General features: G+C 44.6%; 1 protein-coding gene and 1 pseudogene across 1 annotated transcript in view; one reads left to right on the top strand and one right to left on the bottom strand.

Annotated features, from left to right (window-relative positions):
- The window catches only part of LOC126195403 (uncharacterized), a 52,019-nt gene extending 38,111 nt beyond the window's left edge, over positions 1–13,908 (bottom strand). The window contains exons 1-2 of the mRNA XM_049933999.1: positions 13,790–13,908; positions 1,476–1,585 (exon numbers count right to left, since the gene is read on the bottom strand). Of these exons, the coding sequence (XP_049789956.1) occupies positions 1,476–1,568 (93 nt within the window). The 5' untranslated portion in view covers positions 1,569–1,585; positions 13,790–13,908. The remainder of the gene's footprint in view (positions 1–1,475; positions 1,586–13,789) is intronic.
- A 1,475-nt stretch (positions 13,909–15,383) lies between these two features.
- Positions 15,384–15,501, top strand: LOC126208487 (5S ribosomal RNA; annotated as a pseudogene).
- The last annotated feature ends 5,315 nt before the right edge of the window (positions 15,502–20,816 follow it).

Below are 20,816 nucleotides of genomic sequence, written 5' to 3'. Positions count from 1 at the left end.
CTGTGGCTAAGCCATGTCTCCCCAGTATCGTTTCTTTCAGGAGTTCTAGTTCTGCAAGTTTCGCAGGAGAGCTTCTGTAAAGTTTGGAAGGTAGGAGACGAGGTACTGGCAGAAGTAAAGCTGTGAGGACGGGGCGTGAGTCGTGCTTGGGTAGCTCAGATGGTAGAGCACTTGCCCACGAAAGGCAAAGGTCCCGAGCTCGAGCCTTGGTCTGGCACAAGTTTTAATCCGCCAGGAAGTATCATATGTGTGAGTCTGTTTGAGATTATGCGTCTTTTCGTCACATCATTGAAGTAAATTGATAGTAGAGTTCTCCAGAGGCAGAGTGAGCACAACAATCGATTACGAGTGGACCTCGAGGCATCAGCCGTACTAGAGGAGCAGGCAGTACTGCCAACAAGACAACATTGAGCAGTATCGTCACTCATCAAACCCTGGATTACCTGCGTGTGTTGCTAATTATTCGAAGATCTTTTTCCTCTCGTATGACCACTTGGCTGATGTCCGCCCCCGGTAGCTGAATGTTGAGCTTGACGGATTGTCAATCCTCTGGGCCCGGGTTCCATTCCCGGCAGGGTCGGGGAACTTTCTCTGCCCAGGGGCTGGTTGTTGTGCTGTCCTCATCATAATCCTATCATCATCGTAGACTGCAGGTCGCCGAAATGGCGTCAAATTGAAAGACCGGCACCCAGCGAATGCTCTGCCCGACGGGGGGCGCTAGCCATACGAATAAAAATGAAACTTGGCTGAACCTCCATAACTCTTAGAAATTTTATCACTAAGTTGTTCGTACTAACAGTTCCAGAAATATTGCTTGTATCTCAGTCTTTCTAATACACTGACTTTGTCAGAAGGACATTTCCTTTCATTAACATTCACTGAAGGATGCAACTGAACAGTTTCTAGAACAAAACAGAAGGATGACTATCATCGATGTTTTTTTAATGAGAATGCAACAGAATATAAACTGCAGAGGAACACGAAACAACTTTTAAGAAACAAAAATAGTTTTTTTCTTTTCTTAAACTTTCCCGGCCATTCGTTGTCAACGGGGTGTACTGCCTGTGGTTCGCGTCTTCCCAAAACTATATTTCTTCTTCGTAACTCGACGTCTTCATCAGGTGTCTCATGGAACACGTAATAAAGTCTCCGAGTTACGACGAAGGAATATTGTGTTGGGAAGATGCGAACCACAGACAGTACTCCCAATCCTACGAGATGCCAAAGATAAATATATAGTTACCTACAGTTATATCACATTCCGATTCAGAGCAAATCCAACGAGCTACTCTTTGTGCCTAAGCCTGTGTACTCTTTTCACTCCTTTAGTTTCACATCACTGACATCAACCCTCCAAGGATTGTTTTTGTTTATCTTGTTCGGTCAAAGGCAAACGAATTTAGGCACACGAAGAGAAGAACGTAGTCTTTAACTTTTTTCCATGCGAATATGAGTCGTAAATAGGTTGTACTTACTATACCCAGGACTCCAATAATGATGCTTCCCTTCTTGAGAGAGCAGCCGCAGCAGCACTGATTCAGAATAGGTATCTTCCACGTGGCCCACATGGCTGAAGTGGTTCAATCTGGAAATTATGCAGGTGGATTAGGAGGCACTCTGAACATTTCTTATTGTCTGTACTATATTCAGCCGAACAATTTTAAACGTTTTATCCTAGTAACTAATGCATTCCCGTCAGATTTGAACCAAATTCGAGTGTAACGCTAAAAATCATCTTTGTTTCTCCGTGTAACTGCTTCGTAAACAATTCTTAATTAACTAGCCGCCTTAACAGAATCTTCAGTGACTAAAAAAGGGTCACAAGTTGTCGAAGCGAGTGAGCTAATTAGACGGAGCGCCCCTACAGAAAAAAAAGAGAACAAAGTGAGCAATAATATCCGTAGTCAGTCGCAGACAGAAATACTGACAGTTAAGCGTGTTTTGCTGTTACATCATTGGAATGAATACCAAACCAGTTTAATCGGGTGATAAATGGATATATGTGTTGCGAAGATACTGTGAGTATCCCGAGTTCCTTAAATAAATATGTGCAAGGTGATCCAGCTGTTACTCTGATTACACGCTTTTGTGCGATGAATGACGAATTAGCCGGCCGAAGTGGCCGTGCGGTTCTAGGCGCTGCAGTCTGGAACCGCGAGACCGCTACGGTCGCAGGTTCGAATCCTGCCTCGGGCATGGATGTGTGTGATGTCCTTAGGTTAGTTAGTTTTAACTGGTTCTAAGTTCTAGGGGACTAATGACCTCAGAAGTTGAGTCCCATAGTGCTCAGAGCAATTTGAACCATTTTTTAATGACGAATTGCCCCCAAATACACTGCTGGAAATGGAAAAAAGAACACATTGACACCAGTGTGTCAGACCCACCATACTTGCTCCGGACACTGCGAGAGGGCTGTACAAGCAATGATCACACGCACGGCACAGCGGACACACCAGGAACCGCGGTGTTGGCCGTCGAATGGCGCTAGCTGCGCAGCATTTGTGCACCGCCTCCGTCAGTGTCAGCCAGTTTGCCGTGGCATACGGAGCTCCATCGCAGTCTTTAACACTGGTAGCATGCCGCGACAGCGTGGACGTGAACCGTATGTGCAGTTGACGGACTTTGAGCGAGGGCGTATAGTGGGCATGCGGGAGGCCGGGTGGACGTACCGCCGGATTGCTCAACACGTGGGGCGTGAGGTCTCCACAGTACATCGATGTTGTCGCCAGTGGTCGGCGGAAGGTGCACGTGCCCGTCGACCTGGGACCGGACCGCAGCGACGCACGGATGCACGCCAAGACCGTAGGATCCTACGCAGTGCCGTAGGGGACCGCACCGCCACTTCCCAGCAAATTAGGGACACTGTTGCTCCTGGGGTATCGGCGAGGACCATTCGCAACCGTCTCCATGAAGCTGGGCTACGGTCCCGCACACCGTTAGGCCGTCTTCCGCTCACGCCCCAACATCGTGCAGCCCGCCTCCAGTGGTGTCGCGACAGGCGTGAATGGAGGGACGAATGGAGGCATGTCGTCTTCAGCGATGAGAGTCGCTTCTGCCTTGTTGCCAATGATGGTCGTATGCGTGTTTGGCGCCGTGCAGGTGAGCGCCACAATCAGGACTGCATACGACCGAGGCACACAGGGCCAACACCCGGCATCATGGTGTGGGGAGCGATCTCCTACACTGGCCGTACACCACTGGTGATCGTCGAGCGGACACTGAATAGTGCACGGTACATCCAAACCGTCATCGAACCCATCGTTATACCATTCCTAGACCGGCAAGGGAACTTGCTGTTCCAACAGGACAATGCACGTCCGCATGTATCCCGTGCCACCCAACGTGCTCTAGAAGGTGTAAGTCAACTACCCTGGCCAGCAAGATCTCCGGATCTGTCCCCCATTGAGCATGTTTGGGACTGGATGAAGCGTCGTCTCACGCGGTCTGCACGTCCAGCACGAACGCTGGTCCAACTGAGGCGCCAGGTGGAAATGGCATGGCAAGCCGTTCCACAGGACTACATCCAGCATCTCTACGATCGTCTCCATGGGAGAATAGCAGCCTGCATTGCTGCGAAAGGTGGATATACATTGTACTAGTGCCGACATTGTGCATGCTCTGTTGCCTGTGTCTATGTGCCTGTGATTCTGTCAGTGTGATCATGTGATGTATCTGACCCCAGGAATGTGTCAATAAAGTTTCCCCTTCCTGGGACAATGAATTCACGGTGTTCTTATTTCAATTTCCGGGAGTGTATGATGCCATATGAAAGCAGTGAATGAAAATAGGGGTAGTAGGCTAATTTACTGATATTTTTACTAGCTGACATGTTTACTAACTGTTTCAGCAGGCCATCAACCGGCCGGAGTGACCGAGCGGTTCTAGGCGCTACAGTCCGTAACCGCGCGACCGCTACGGTCGCAGGTTCGAATCCTGCCTCGGGCATGGATGTGTGTGATGTCCTTAGGTTAGTTAAGTTTAATTAGTTCTAAGTTCTAGGGGACTGATGACCTCAGATGTTAAGTCCCATAGTGCTCAGAGCCATTTGAACCATTTTTGAACCAGCAGGTCATCGATATGTTTCTTCCAATTCAATTCCGCATCAATGCTCACACCCAGATATTTTGAATATTCTGCCTTAGCAACAGGGTTCAGTTCATAGTCTATATTTATCAATGGTGTTATGCCATTTACTGTACAGAATTTTATAAACTGTGTGTTCTCAAAATTTAGTGAGAGTCTATATGCAGAGAACCACTTAATAATTTTCTGAAATACGTTATTTACAAAAATTCCGCGGCTGATCCTTGCTTGTTGGGCGTGATTACTATAGTTGTATCAACAGCACAAAGACCTGTTTACATCTTGATGAATATAGAGGAGAAAGTCATTAATATATATTAAGAACAATAAGGGACCCAAGACTGAACCATTTCCCCAGTTACGGGACTCTGTTGATTTTTGCAGGCTATCTGTACTGTTGATTCCAACCTTCTGCATTCTTCCAATTAAATATGAATTAAATCATTTGTGTACTGTCCCACTCATGCCATAATACTTAAGCTTATCTAGAAGAAGCTACCCCAACTTTAAAATTACGCAACCAGTACTGATGAAAACTATGTATGCGAAACAGGAAAGACACGAGCGTATCTTTGGTAGCACTGAACAACTCATTTTGCTTATTGCTTTCAGAAACATATTTGCGACATTGCGGGTATCGTACGGGTTTGTCAATTGACTCCGTTGCCTAAATCATAGCAGAATACCAACATTGTCATTTTCTGCGTCATACAGTTGTGGTTCATTTCAATGGCTGCGTCATTTGCACTATGCAGAATGACTATTCTTGTTTTGCAGCCAGCACAACCTCGACACTGTACGTAACGACTCGATTGTACAGGAAACATTTGTAACATTTATGAATGACATCAGCGCAATAGTCGATGGAAGAAGCACTGAAAAATATGTAACCAGAAAGAAATGAGCAATATATGTTAATAAGGAGAGAGGCTACGCCTTGAACTCTCAGAATTAATGGCAAAAGTAAAGTGTTCGTGTCTCTAGGTTTGCCAGTCCTATCTCACGTGAGAATATGGGGCACTTTTTTTAAAAGCCTTATGTCCTTATTTGTGTACAAATATCCAACAACGAAGATGAGCAACTGGTGGTCTTCTTTGGGGCGGTGTTTTGGATATTTAAGCTCCCCCTGCACTGTAACAGACACTGATCTTTAATATTACTGGAAAACTGTATACAAATTAGTCTCATATAGTATGGAATTTGTGCGCTGACTCAATAAAAAATAATTTACAGCACTTTTTTCCTCTGGGGTAATGCCCATGAAACTCTCGTTGGAGATTATGATCTTGCTACCATAACATATTACGAGAACGTGCTGGAAGGTAAGTCCTCCAAATTTCTTACGCAAAAATTCTTAAATGTTTTCGAATAAAAGAAACGTTATTGACATTCTATTGTATATCTTTATTCTTCAAGTCTGCATATTTCTTTCTCAACGGTCCTCCTGGCGATGAACTCATTTCTCATAACGAGAGAGCATCGTGTTGATGCCGTCACTGTAGAACTTACTTGACGGAACCACAACTTCTGCACTGGTAGCACCGCTGCGTCATTAGTCCTCGAATGTGTTCTTTAACGTTTGCAAACAGATGAAAATAGGATGGGGGAAGGTCAGGCCCGTGTGGAGGAATTCCAAAGTAAAGTTGTATGTACTGACTTGGCAGATAATCCTAAGAAATTTTGGTCTTATGTCAAAGCGGTAGGTGGATCAAAACAAAATGTCCAGACACTCTGTGACCAAAATGGTACTGAAACAGAGGATGACAGACTAAAGGCCGAAATACTAAATGTCATTTTCCAAAGCTGTTTCACAGAGGAAGACTGCACTGTAGCTCCTTCTCTAGATTGTCGCACAGTTGACAAAATGGTTGATATCGAAATAGACGACAGAGGGATAGAGAAACAATTAAAATCGCTCAAAAGAGGAAAGGCCGCTGGGCCTGATGGGATACCAGTTCGATTTTACACAGAGTACGCGAAGGAACTTGCCCCCCTTCTTGCAGCGGTGTTACGTAGGTCTCTAGAAGAGCGTAGCGTTCCAAAGGATTGAAAAAGGGCACAGGTCATCCCCATTTTCAAGAAGGGACGTCGAACAGATGTGCAGAACTATAGACCTATATCTCTAACGTCGATCAGTTGTAGAATTTTGGAACACGTATTATGTTCGAGTATAATGACTTTTCTGGAGACTAGAAATCTACTCTGTAGGAATCAGCATGGGTTTCGAAAAAGACGGTCGTGTGAAACGTAGCTCGCGCTATTCGTCCACGAGACTCGGAGTGCCATAGACACGGGTTCACAGGTAGATGCCGTGTTTCTTGACTTCCGCAAGGCGTTCGATACAGTTCCCCACAGTCATTTAATGAACAAAGTAAGAGCATATGGACTATCAGACCAATTGTGTGATTGGATTGAAGAGTTCCTAGATAACAGAACGCAGCATGTCATTCTCAATGGAGAGAAGTTTTCCGAAGTAAGAGTGATTTCAGGTGTGCCGCAGGGGAGTGTCGTAGGACCGTTGCTATTAACAATATACATAAATGACCTTGTGGATGACAGCGGAAGTTCACTGAGGCTTTTTGCGGATGATGCTGTGGTATATCAAGAGGTTCTAAAAATGGAAAATTGTACTGAAATGCAGGAGGATCTGCAGCAAATTGATGAATGGTGGAGGGAATGGCAATTGAATCTCAATGTAGACAAGTGTAATGTGCTGCGAATACATAGAAAGAAAGATCCCTCATCATTTAGCTACATTATAGCAGGTCAGCAACTGGACGCAGTTAATGCCATAAATTATCTGGGAGTACGCATTAGGAGTGATTTAAAATGGAATGATCATATAAAGTTGATGGTCGGTAAAGCAGATGCCAGACTGAGATTCATTGGAAGAATCCTAAGGAAATGCAATCCGAAAACAAAGGAAGTAGGTTACAGTACGCTTGTTCGCCCGCTGCTTGAATACTGCCCAGCAGTGTGGGATTCGTACCAGATAGGGTTGATAGAAGATAGAGAAGATCCAACGGAGAGCAGCGCGCTTCGTTGCAGGATCATTTAGTAATCGCGAAAGCGTTACGGAGAGAAACTCGAGTGGAAGACTCTGCAGGAGAGACGCACAGTAGCTCGGTACGGGCTTTTGTTGAAGTTTCGAGAACATACCTTCACCGAAGAGTCAAGCAGTATATTGCTCCCTCCTTCGTGTATCTCGCGATGAGACCATGAGGATAAAATCAGAGAGATTAGAGCCCACACAGAGGCATACCGACAATCCTTCTTTCCACGAACAATACGAGACTGGAATAGAAGGGAGAACCGATAGGGGTAGTCAAGGTACTCTCCGCCACACAGAGTCAGGTAGCTTGCGGAGTATGGATGTAGATGTAGATGTATATGTAGAGGATGTTGCAGCGCCCGTATGCTGACTGGCATTGTCATGATGAAGGAGATGGTTTTCCATTTGTGGCCAAATTCTTCGAATTCGAAACACTATCACAGCAAGCTATTTCTCACTCACCGATATAGTTACGTCACACATCAGCTGGTTACACGATACAACTCGGAGCCGTCTAGCGGCAGTTATGAAGAACAAATATGTAGAATGACGATAATGTTTGTTTTATTTCAAAAGCTTTAAGAGTTTTCCCATAAGAAATCTGAGGACATTACTTTTTAGTACGGCCCCCCCCCCCCTAAAAAAAGAATGAATCGGAAACGAGGAATAAGGAAGATGATGGTGATATTATTAAAAACCACAATGTGGCGCAGTCTAAGTTAAATGGGAGTTATACGGTGCACGTTGCACGCGAGTAGTTAATGTTACGCTGCACCCAAGTTCATGAAAGCACGTACGCTGAGGGGCGCCTTGCAAGTTAACAGAACTTCCAGCCGTACGTGAGGAGTGTCGGGGTAGCGTTGCAGCCGAATGGACGGTTGCCTAACTCCCGGTTCTGGCAGCCACAATAAAATGTCAGCACTTATGTAAAATAATGGTGGACAAAATTTAAGCGAGTAGGGAAAAGTAGCACATATTGTCGGTTACCCTCACTCTTATGGCGCCCACGACAGTCGACGGAGTTCAGATATAGAATTACACTTCCTCATGTCATCTACGTCGAATAGTTCAACAGCTAGGGTGTCTTCAGTAACGAAACTTCCGAGCACAGTCTTGTGGTGAAAATTATAGAAATAAGGACAGCAGAGTTAAGAACTTTACCTGAAGAAGTTCGGATTTCAATTTCGCTACTGGCGAGTTCAGTGTCATCTTATGACTTAAGTAAATATCTCCGCCCTTTTATAAGTGATCAATTAACTGGACTTTCAAGGCATACAGTTATTTGTTTCTTGTCGTTGATTTAATTTTTACACCCTTGGAACGCTCACAGCTTCTTCAACCACAGCCTTGTAAGTATGTGAACGTTACTACTCACAATGCGTACTTCAAAAGTAATATGTCAGACACATACACCAAGGTGACAAAAGTCATCGGATCGCGATATGCACGTATACAGATGGAAGTAGTATGGCGTTCAAAAGATATAAAAGGGCAGTGAATTGGCGGAGCTATCATTTTCACGTGAAAAAGTGTCCTACGTCTTTATGGCCGCACAATGGGAATTAACAGATCTTGAAAGCTTAATGGTGGTTGGAGCTAACTGAATTGGACATTTCATTTCGCAAATCGTTGTTGTTGTAGTGGTCTTGAGTCCAGTGACTGGTTTGATGCAGCTCTCCATGCTACTCTATCCTGTGCAAGCTTCTTCATCTCCCAGTACCTACTGCAAACTACATCCTTCTGAATCTGTTTAGTGTATTCATCTCTTGGTCTCCCTCTACGATTTTAACCCTGCACGCTGCCCTCCAATACTAAATTGGTGATCCCTTGACGCCTCAGAACATGTCCTACCAACCGACCACTCCTTCTAGTCAAGTTGTGCCACACATTCCTCTTCTCCCCAGTTCTGTTCAGAACCTCCTCATTAGTTAACATGTTCTACCCATCTGATCTTCGTCATTGTTCTGTAGCACCATATTTCGAAAGCTTCTATTCTCTTCTTGTCTATTTATCGTCCGTGTTTGACTTCCATAGATGGCTACACTCCATACAAATACTTTCAGAAAAGACTTCCTTACATTTAAATTTATACTCGATGTTAACAAATTTCTCGTCTTCAGAAACACTTTCCTTGCCATTGCCAGTCTACATTTTATATCCTCTGTACTTCGACCATCATCAGTTATTTTGCTTCCCAAAAAGCAAAACTCCTTTACTAATTGAAGCGTCTCATTTCCTACTCTAATTCCCTCCGCATCACCTGATTTCATTTGACTAGATTCCATTACCCTCGTTTTGCTTTTGCTGATGTTCATCTTATATCCTCCTTTCAAGACACTGTCCATTCCATTCAACTGCTCTTCCAGGCCCTTTTCTGTCTCCGACAGAATTACAATGTCATCAGCAAACCTCAAAGTTTTTATTTCCTCGCCATGGATTTTAAATACTACTCCAAATTTTTCTTATGTTTCCTTTACTGCTTGCTCAATACACAGATTGAATAACATCAGGGACAGGCTACAACCTTGTCTCACTCCCTTCCCAACCACTGCTTCCCTTTAATACCCACCAATTCTTATAACTGCTATCTGGTTTCTGTACAAATTGCCAATAGCCTTTCGCTCCCTGCATTTGACTCCTGCCACCTACAGATTTCGAATGAGAGTATTCCAGTCAGCTTTGTCAAAACCTTTTTTTAAGTCTACAAATGCTACAAACAGGTTTAGGGAATTCAATATTCCGAGATTCACAGTGTCAAGAGTGTACCGAGACTACCAAATTTCTGGCCTTACCTCTCACCAAGGACAATGCAGTGGCCGACGGCCTTCACTTAACGACCGAGAGCAGTATCGTTTGCGTAAAGTTGTCAGTGGGAACAGACAAGCAGCACTGCGTAAAATAACCACAGGAATCAATGCGGGACGTACGACGAACGTATTCGTTAGGACAGTGCGGCGAAATGTGTTAATGAGCTATGGCAGCAAACCGCCGAGAAAAGTGCCATTGCTCCTGCAGCGTCTCTCCTGGACTCGTGACCGCGTCGGTGGGAAAAACGTGACCGTTCTGAAGAGCTCCGGTTACAGTTCGTAAGAGCTGACGGTAGTGTTCGAGTGTGACGCAGGCCCCACGAAGCCGCGGAGCCAAGCTCCATAATGGTGTGGGCTGCGTTTGCATGGCATGTACTGGGGCCTCTGATCCTGCTGAAACGATCACTGACGCAAAATGGTTATGTCCGGTTACTTGGAGACGATTTGCAGCTATTTCATAGACGTCGACGGAATTTTTCTGGATGACAATGTGCCTTGTTACCAGCTCACAGCTGTTCGCGTCTGGACTGAAGAACATTGTGAACAGTTCGAGGGAATGATTTGGCCACACACATTGCCCGACATGAGACATAACCGAGAGGTCAGCTAGTGCACAAAATCCCGCACGGCAACCCTCACAATTATGGATAGCTATGGAGGCAGCGTGGTTCAACATTTCTGTAGGGAACTTACAACTACTTGCGGAGTGCATGCCACGTCGAGTTTTTGCACTACGCCGGTCTAAAGAACGTCTGACAGCGTATTATGGGGGATCCCATAACATTTGTCACCTCAGTGTATATCGTACTCTTAAATCACCGACAAACTATTAGATTCCATCTACTTAGGAAAATTTTCTTCCGTTCTATCCTTATTTATTGAACCATGTCATTCTATATTTCGAGCCTGAGAAATCTCTTCCAAACTATAACTATATTCCGATTACGGAAATTCTCCTTTTCTGTATCCCGTTTTCTTCATACGCTGGTATCATTTTTTCCCCAGACAACTAGTTCCATAGGCGGTAATTTGGATACCAGCCGTAAGGTTTCTGACGTGTTACAGCTGCTGAATATTTCTGCATTCGACATCTCCGTGGCGTCGTCTTTCAACTAGATATCGCAAGGCCCCATGTTTTCTTTGCTGTGCTGACGTACTTCCATACACAAGGTGTCCGACTGTTGCAATTTGCAGAAAGCTGTCCATATCTCAGAACCACTGAAAACAAGCGATCATTGAGTACTATGGGACTGACACGCCACCGGCGCTACCAGTTGTTACAAATTCACTATGAAACCTTCAGCCGCCATTTATTTAGCACAGTTCGCTACTAGTTTCGGTCAACGACCATTGTCAGCCATAGCTGGAAAAAACAGCAAGAAAGCTATACCATAATTTGAACAGAAGTAATATGCTCTTTTAAGCCCACCGTAGTACGTAAAAATTTTTTCACTATAACTGTGTACGATAATTTTCGCCAAGAATCTGTCGATGTGGACTTCAAAAATTTTTACGTACTATGGTTCGCTCAAAAGAGCAAATTACTTTTTTTTCAAATTATGGTGTAACTTTCCTGCCGTTTATGCCAGCTAAGCTTGACAATGGTCATTGTCCGAGTCTAGTAGCGAACTGTGCTAAATAAAGACAGCTGAAGGTTTCACCATTAATTTGTAAGTTATTTGTGGGATGAATATCTGCACCTGCAACCACACATAGGCATTACACAACTCGTGAGTAGTTTTGAAGCACCATATGAGGACGGAATCGTACATGTCAGGCAGACTCAGTTCGACTCGACACCCTGCCTTGTTAGAACCGTTGGTGTTGCCAGAGGTGGCAGCTGTGAGTAAATTTCGCATCCTGTATACGCCCAAATTACCTACAAATTTATTCACGCATTTTCCCTACAATACTGTACACACACAGTAAGTTTCTGCTTTAGAAATTCGGAAGGCGAGCATGCCAGGGCTCGAATAATCGTCACGGATTAACGGAAACAGCTGGCGAGCCAGCCAACCTGGATTTGGTATACAGGAAGGAGATTTCCTTAATCTACCTAGGTGGATACCTCGCTGATACTCATGTCCCGCCTCAGAGAGCCTCTATGTAAACATTTAGGAAACGTTCTCACACTTGAACATGAGCTTTACACTGGACGCAGACAGGTGGGTTACACAGGTTCTGTTGCTGGCAAGGAGTTGGTGTGGAGGCGGTGATGGGTGGGTGGGTGGGGGCAGTGCTGACGTCAGGGCATCTGGCCATCAAATGTAATATTTCTGCATCTCATGTCGACGCCACAGAGAAACGGGAAAAAGGCAAAGAAGCTGATGAACAAGAAGAAGGACGTTACATTCTACCGGGCTAAACAATACCGATAGATCAAGTCACTGTGAACATTAATCTCCTGAATGAATGGATGAGTGTCGAACAGGAGAGCGCTTTGCCGGATTGGTTTCCAATCAGTAATCCGCCTTGACGCTGCAGGCGGTAATTAAAGCCTCTGCCAACCGAGAGGGCGTTCGCCTTATGAGGTTGGGGACGCGAGAAGTAGCTCTTGATAACCCCTGACCTTAAGCGCCGACTGAGGCGAGCTGCGTGGCGTCATCTACTACAAGGAAAGTACGTTCCCCTACGTTTTGGAGCTGCTAGTTGAGTTTTCTCGGAAACTGTTCGCATAGTTTTTGAACTAGTTTTGTCATTTTGACGCAATGTTTTCCTGTCGATTTTCTGTGCTACTATAACTATGTCTATCCCTGTGAACATGTTTGGAAAAAAAAAAAAACATATCATAACTGTATACTGTGGAACAAGTGTTCTAAGCGACTAACTCTTCATGTATGTGCCGGTTGGTTTGCTGCCAATGTCAATATGGATAAAATAGTTTAGGGCATTAGGAATCAGGATTAACAGTATCGTGTATGGTAAACTCAGTCACACAATGTCCCGTGGCTTGTGGAGAACAGATGTATGATAATGACGCAGCGGTATGTCCGAAAGGATTTTGTTCAAAATCAATCTTGTCAACAAATTAAAACTATTTGTTCTCGGAGGGATATTTAACATTTTTAAAATTTGTCAAGGGGGGATGCACATAATATTTCCTTACAGGAAAACGTTTCTTTCCTCGAGCAGCGTACAACAACTAAGCAATAAAAGCACGTAGAGCGCACATTCATGAGCAGGGTGTAGTTCTATGACGCTCTCTCGAAAGATATAACACTCTAGTTGTATTTGCTGCTACATGCTGTAGCGTATCAGTGTAAATGCAGCGTAACTCCAAGGTAAAACTTCGGTACGCAATAGGTTATTAGTACATAACGAAAATAACGGAATAGCGCCGGATGCGTTCTCTCGTTGTATGCTTTAGATTCATGTTCATGAACTTGCTAAGCGTGTCTGTCCTAATCGAGAAACCCAAAAAATGGCACTCAGGCAGAGAGTATTTTAATGTTTTTAACTGCAAATAGTTCGCCACTGTACTTATTAAAGCAAGGGTGATGTCTACAATGTAAATAATACAGACTGTGGAGACTCGAAATGATTATTTGTATATGGAAACAAAATCTTTCGTGCAATTTCAGCCATTAGATTTTTCTATGGTTGATGTTTCTGAGTAAAACTTATCCCGTTTCCCCATTGATGCCGTGTACACATGTGCATCGGCTGTTAGTCTAATAGCATCACTTGTCCTTGGCGGTTGCCTGAGTAGAATGAGCATCTCCCATTTTACGCTTAATCAGGATGTAAGAACGTATTCTCGCCCTTAGTGCCTATATAAAAGAAAATACCCAGTGTCCGTCAGCACTGTATCAGCTTACTACAAGCACAGAACGCAGTTGGTACTGACCTTAGCGGCGATCCGGCTGTGCTCGCTTCAGATTGTCACTGCCTCCTGGTTATCTGTCGTCGCAGACGCGGCAGCCATTGCTAGGATACCGACCGTTGCACTGTGACGTCAGCTCTGCCCCTCCAGAAGCATTGGCTGTTTTTCCAAGGGTCATATTTGTCCTCTCTAAGGAAATTTGTCTTGGAAAGGAAGCTGTTTCCTTTGTTCTGCATGGCAGTACGTTATGGATTATCGGAAATTGAAGAGTACCACCAGTACTGAAAGAAGTGGAGGATGGAATAATAAAAAGGAAAATGAGAAACTAGTGATATAAATAAGTGCTCGACAGTAGCGCCGAATTGTGTATTGATTGATGCTTACTGGCAACTCTCATTCCAATATCTTGTTTGGAAAGGGTTTTGTGGCACATATGGTGCGTTGAACTATTTCCACGTGAATTATGGGTGATTTTTATGGGTAACTGCTCCATGGACACAGGTGGAGTGATGTTATCGAAGGGGTAGAGGCGGCCGTTGTGGCCGAACGGTTCTAGGCGCTTCAGTCTGGAACCGCGCGACCGCTACGATCGCAGGTTTGAATGCTACCTCGGGCATAGATGTGTGTGATTTCCTTAGGTTAGTCAGGTTTAAGTAGTTCTAAGTTCTAGGGGACTGATGACTTCAGATGTTAACTCCCATAGTACTCAGAGCCATTTGAACCATTTTGAAGGGGTAGATGTTGAAGATGACGCAACTGAGAGAGTGTCAGTTCTTCGTTCGACGTAAAGTAAGATCATGTGATGTCTTGTAATTGTAAGCTATTTCAACCGACTGGGTCCCCGTATGTCCAGCAATCACGTGGTTATAGTAAGCACTTACGCATGTTTCACGTAAGGTGAGATGTCTTTTGGGATTTTTCCGTTTCACTTATATTCAGTTAGGTTTTGTTACGTCCATTGTAAATCGTTGCGCAAAAAGTGGTGCTGTTCACAGCCGAAGTGATTGTTCACAGACTGTTTGCAGTCAGATTGCGTTATTAGTTTGTTTTAAAGTATACTCGGACTTACTCTCTCATGTAACCCATTTTTAAAAATTAGCAGAAATCTTACTAGGTTGTTAAATGTATTTGCAACTTGCAAGTACGATTGTACAACGGCTATACTATTTTTAAAAAACCATTCAAAAACCAAGATCATATAAATCTTTTTTAATTAAAGACGCCCAGTTTCAACCATTATTGCTGTCATCTCCAGGTCATTAACATCCTTTTGTTGCAAACTGATTATTTTACGCTGAACCTTGCGTACAAGATATCAAGTGGATAAAACTCTGCCCATTATAAAAGTTTGTCACCGCTAAAATATTTAAAAACATAAAGCAACTCGTCCAATTTTCTCATTTTCAGAGTACTGAAGGACGATCTGTTTTAATTGTTAAAAACCATTCAAAAGCCAAGATCTTATAAAAAAATTCTTTATTTAAGATTGCAGGTTTCAACAGTCATTGCTGTCATTTTCAGATCTTTAACATCGTTTTGTTGTAAAACATGTTCATTTTACGCTGAACCTCGTGCACAAGATGTCAAGTGGATAATTACTATTTTCTATAAATGTATAGGCTATAGCCTTGCCGCAGTGGATACACTGGTTCCCGTGAGATCACCGAAGTTAAGCACTGTCGGGCGTGGCCAGCACTTGGATGGGCGATCATCCGGGCCGCCATGCGTTGTTGCCATTTTTCGGGGTGTACTCAGCCTCGTGATGCCAATTGAGGAGCTACTCAACCGAATAGTGGCGGCTCCGGTCAAAGTAAAAAATCATAACGGCCGGGAGAGCGGTGTGCTGACCACAAGCCCCTCCTATCTGCATCATCTGCATCCTCAGCAGAGGATGACACGGCGGTCGGATGGTCCCGACGGGCAAATTGTGGCCTGAAGACGGAATGCTTATTATAAACGTATGGAAATTAGCGCCGGACCGGGAATCCAGATTTCCGCTTTACGCGCGTGGTCATCTTAACTGCTCTTTTTTTCTTGGTTTAAGGAAGCAGAGCAGTGAGCTTCAGGCCAGTGAAGACAGGGTGGGCTGGGGCCGAAACCCGAGGCCTAGTCACGATGCGTCCCCCCTTCCTCCCTGAAACACTCCTTGCAATAATTTTTTCAAAAATGGCTCTGAGCACTATGGGACTTAACATCTGTGGTCATCAAAAAATGGTTCAAATGGCTCTGAGCACTATGGGACTTAACATTGAGGTCATCAGTCCCCTAGAACTTAGCACTACTTAAGCCTAACTAACCTAAGGACATCACACACATCCATGCCCGAGGCAGGATTCGAACCTGCGACCGTAGTGGTTGCGCTGTTCCAGACTGAAGCGCCTAGAACCGCACGGCCACACCGGCTGGCCAATATTTTTTTTTGTTCGATTTTTTAATTTTCACATTATTGTATTTATTTTTTGTGTGTGGAGCAGGAAGGTGGGTTAAAGAAAACATCATTATTCGTACAACGGTGCTCTTCCAGGGGCAAAGAAAGTAACTAAGAATACAAAAGCAAAATTATAGCTTAAATATAAAGCAAAGGCCACCCTTTCGGCGGAACCAATATTAGACACTACGCCCTCTGCTACTACTGATGAACATAGCATTAGTGTCACCATTAGGGGCGGGCACGTCTTCACGAATAAAGCGTTCGTGTGGTTCTGCCACTTGTTCCTGTCCGTTTCGTAAAACTGACGTGCACGTAAGATTAATTTCTCATACCAAGCCCATTCCAGTTGTGGTGGGTGTCCAGTAAGACAATAACCAGATACTTAGCAAAGTATTGGCGGTAACGTGGGTGACGCCGTAGACAAATGAGTCGTTCCTATCGGAAGCTACAGAGATCGAGAAAGTGTGTGTCACCATCCCAGTAAAGACACAATATCGTCAGACCCTTCACCCATATCGCTGTATTAATCTTTGGAGTTGCTACTGTAGGGGTCGTTCGTTGAATGAGGGCAAACATCAGTTTCGTCAAGCTTCCGCACTACCACTTCAGACCATTTTCCAGACAGTATTCGTCTGTATCAGGTAGATGGCACTGCGGACGTAACGGAGAATCTGCCACACATATGGAATGGAGTCTCCGGCGATTAATAATTTGCGGTTGGCAACCAAATACCAGGCCGCTCGGGCGCCTGATTCGAGAAGAGCGCCTTCCACTGAACGCCAGATACCGGCCTTGTAACCGGGGGTAGACAGGTTTCGATAGGATTTCGAGGATGGCTACGCAGCATTCAGCAATAAACATTATGGGCTCTTAGCAACCGCTCACTCGGCAAGTCAGTTTTGACATAACTGAAGTCCACAAAAAACTTACGTGAGACAGTGTCGGTGGAACATGCGCCGCTGCTATTGGTGGTTCGTGAGAGATGGGGCCCAGTTCTTCAGTCAGAGTTCCCGCGAAGCTTTGCTGGCGGTGAGTCCACAACTTCATCATCGTGGTGACATATAAAACAGCTGCTGTAACCCGCACACTGACTGTTCCGAGATCGCTCTCTGGGGTAGGGATGGGGACGAGCATAAGCGTATCGTGCATCACATTGATAGTCATTCCCGCACTGGTGAATAGCCAAAAACTGCGTGTAAACAGCATACTATCGTCTTCAGCATCAGGAGGACGGTAGCCAGATGGGGTATCATGGACACCAAATATAAGTTGAATTAAGCCATCCTCTGGACCACCTTCAAAGATCTCAGCAAATTGCTATGGACATCGGTACATATGCCTTGTAGGAGACGAGTACAGCTCAGGTGCACTGTCTGCCGACTGTCACAAGCAAAGATAACCTTCAAATGTTTGATCGTTTCCCGGAGTGGTATGCGGCAAGGGGCCAAGTTCCCTTCCAGGAGGCCACTGCTGATAACCATTGCACCAGACTTCTTCAAGTTCAAGCAGCTTCTGGCGGCTGCACCATACTGAGCCGTCCAATCCATCTGGCATATGCACCAGTACACCAGATCGTCCATAAACAACCGGGGACAAAAGTACAGTTTTTCAGCGTAAGTCCCTGTACCCGGCATTATAGTCTGTGTAAAAATGGCTCCATGGCAATGGCATCTATAACTACCGACAGGGAGCAACCGTGCCTCACAGAGTGGGCAATAGTGATCTTGCCCACTGTGCATCCACTGATTGTAACCTATGGAGGCGTGTCATGCAGAAGGTGCTTTATGGCGTTTATGAAAGAGTGGGGGAAGGCCAGCTGCTGCAGTACTTTCTCGAGATAATCGTGGCGTACCATGTCGAAAGCATGGTCGAAGTCCACTGACACTAAGGCCATACACACACGACATGCCTCCCCCAGTGCAATGCCATTGTGGTAATCACTGAGTGCTGTTTGGATGTTGCTGTTGCAACTGAGACATGTCTGGTCCTAGAGACGAATTGGTGCAGCCAGAATTCTCGTAAACATATTGAAATCGCCAGTAAACAGCGTAAGAGACTGGTAATGCTCAACTCCCTTTCCAGCAGTCACCTTGGGGACCAGTATAAGAATGCTGTCAACAAAGGCAGGTGACATCTGCACTGCAAGGTTCAACAACTCTTGGCATATCATAACCTATCACGGCATCATAATATCGTGGAGCATACAATAAAACTCTATCAGCAGACCATCTAGGCCCAGCGATTCGTTGGTCATCCTTGTACCGAGGACGTCGGCGACGTCTTCCATTGTTATGGAGACCATGAGGGTCGCCACTGTATCTCCATCGAGGGTCTGGAGGCAGCAAGTGGAGGATTCCATCTGAGTAACATCACGGTCTTCTGTGACGTAGAACCACCTGCATGATCAAAGAATGTGTTGGAGATATCCATTTGGGCCATTGCCGTATTCAGCACGAGGATCAAAACTCTTCGACATCTGCGACCTTCTTAGATAATGCAGCTTATGGCCCTGATTCGGTCTTGAATATGTGCATACACAAGGGCGCCTTGAGGATGGCGTCATGTAAACAAAGTGTTTTTTCTTTGGATGAAGTCGGCGAATTTCAGCCTGACGTCCCACCGATGGTTGCTGCAACATAAAGGGATATTCCATGGTGTGCCATTGCCAATATATAGCCTCTCGACCGCAATGCATCATCACATGCCGCAGTGCATGCTTAATGCAATCGAGCCACCACTGGGTCATGGAAGGAAACGTCAGATGTCGCCTTTCACAGTTCCTCCAGATCTCCACTATTCTCTGCCGACATTCTGGATCTCAAAGGACTGCAACATACATTTTCCACGATCTGCTTCGCCACAACCTTCTGTCATGGGACGGAGGGGGTGCAGAGGTAGACATTATAACTGGTAGAGGCTGTGGTCTAGGGATAGCCTCTTTCATAAGTAATTGAAACGTTCTCGGACCCAGATTCGAAATCCGCCACTGCTTAAATTTTGATTAATAATCAGCATTGGCGGCCGAAGGCTTCCGGCATAAGAAGTCACCCTCATTTTGCCAACGACTATGTCAAAGAGGGCGGAGGAGCAGACAAAGGTTCAGGACACTCCTTGTCCTTAGGGTGGGAAACTGCCCCTAAAAGTGTAAGAATCAGCAATGATTATCGGCACGAGGATGCAGAAGGCAATGGAACACACTGCATTAGGGGAATCCACAGGACTTGTGGCCTGTAATTGGAAAATGTCATGATGATCTCTCTATTAAAAATGAAAAAAATAAAAAATAAAAATTCGGAATAGTCCCGTATTCGGATGCCCGAAAAGCAGTTTTCAAGGGGAAGGTGACCATGAGAGAAAGACTGCATTACCAACGAATTCTACACACCAATTTTACGAGTCGGGGAGTGTAATGTCAGATGGTTGACGTGGTAGGAAGCAAGACAATCTGAAAAGGGAAATGCAAAGGCTCAATCTACAGTAGATGTAGTAGGGGTCAGTGAAGTGAAACAGAAAGAAGACGAGGAATTTTGGTCAGGTGAGTAAAGGATAATTTCAACAGCGACAGAAAATGTTACAACGGGAGCACGATTCGCTGAGTGGAAAGATAGTAAGGTGGGGTAGACAGTGTGTTACTGTGAACAGTTTTGTGATACGGTTGTTCTTATAGGAACCGACAGCAAAGCGGCAACGACAGATCAGATATATGTGCTGAGGTCGCAAGATGAAGATGAAGATGTAGAGAAAGCGTATGAGGATACTAAAATGTAAAGGGAAATGAAAATCTAATAGTCATGGTGGCTGGAATGCAGTTGTAGGGGAAGCAGTAAAAGAAAAGGTTACAGGAGAATATGAAATTCGACAAGGAATGAGAGAGGAGAAAGACTAACTGAGTTCTGTAATAAATTTCGGCAAGTAATAAGGAATATTTTGTTCAAGAATTACAATAGGAAGGGATATATTTGGCTGGGTGATATGGAAAGATTTCAGTTAGATCACAGCGTGGTCAGACAGAGATTTTAAAATCAGAGACTGGATTGCAAGGCGTACTCAGGAGCAGATACAGGCTAAGATTACAATGTTGTAGTGACGAAGAGTAGGCTGAAGTTCAAGAGATTAGTCAGGAAGAATCAATACGCAAAGAAGTGGGATACATAAGTACTACGGAATGACGAAATACGGTTGAAGTTCTCTAAGCATATAGATAGAGCAATAAGGAATAGCCCAGTAGGCAGTAAAGTTGAAGAAGAATGGAAACCTCAAGAAAGGGTAGTCACAGAAGCTGGGAAGAAGAAATAGGTACAAAGAAGGTAGCTGTGAAGAAACCATGGGTAACTGAAGAAACACTTCAGTTGATCGATGAAAGAAGAAAGTACAAAAATTTTCAGGGGAATTCAGGAATACAGAAATACAAGTCACTGAGGAATGAAATAAATAGGAACTGCAGGGAAGATAAGACGAAATGGCCGCAGGAAAAATGTGAAGACATCGAAAAAGAAATGATTGTCGGAAGGACTGACTCAGCATACAGGAAAGTCAAAACAACTTTCGGTGAAATTAAAAGCAAAGGTGGTAACATTAAGAGTGCAACGGGAATTCTACTGTTGAATGCAGAGGTTAGAG

This window comes from Schistocerca nitens, chromosome 1 (genome assembly GCF_023898315.1).
Source record: "Schistocerca nitens isolate TAMUIC-IGC-003100 chromosome 1, iqSchNite1.1, whole genome shotgun sequence".
NCBI lineage: Eukaryota > Metazoa > Arthropoda > Insecta > Orthoptera > Acrididae > Schistocerca > Schistocerca nitens.
The sequence above is the reverse complement of the archived record's forward strand: the minus strand, read 5'-3'. Positions and strand labels throughout refer to the sequence as shown.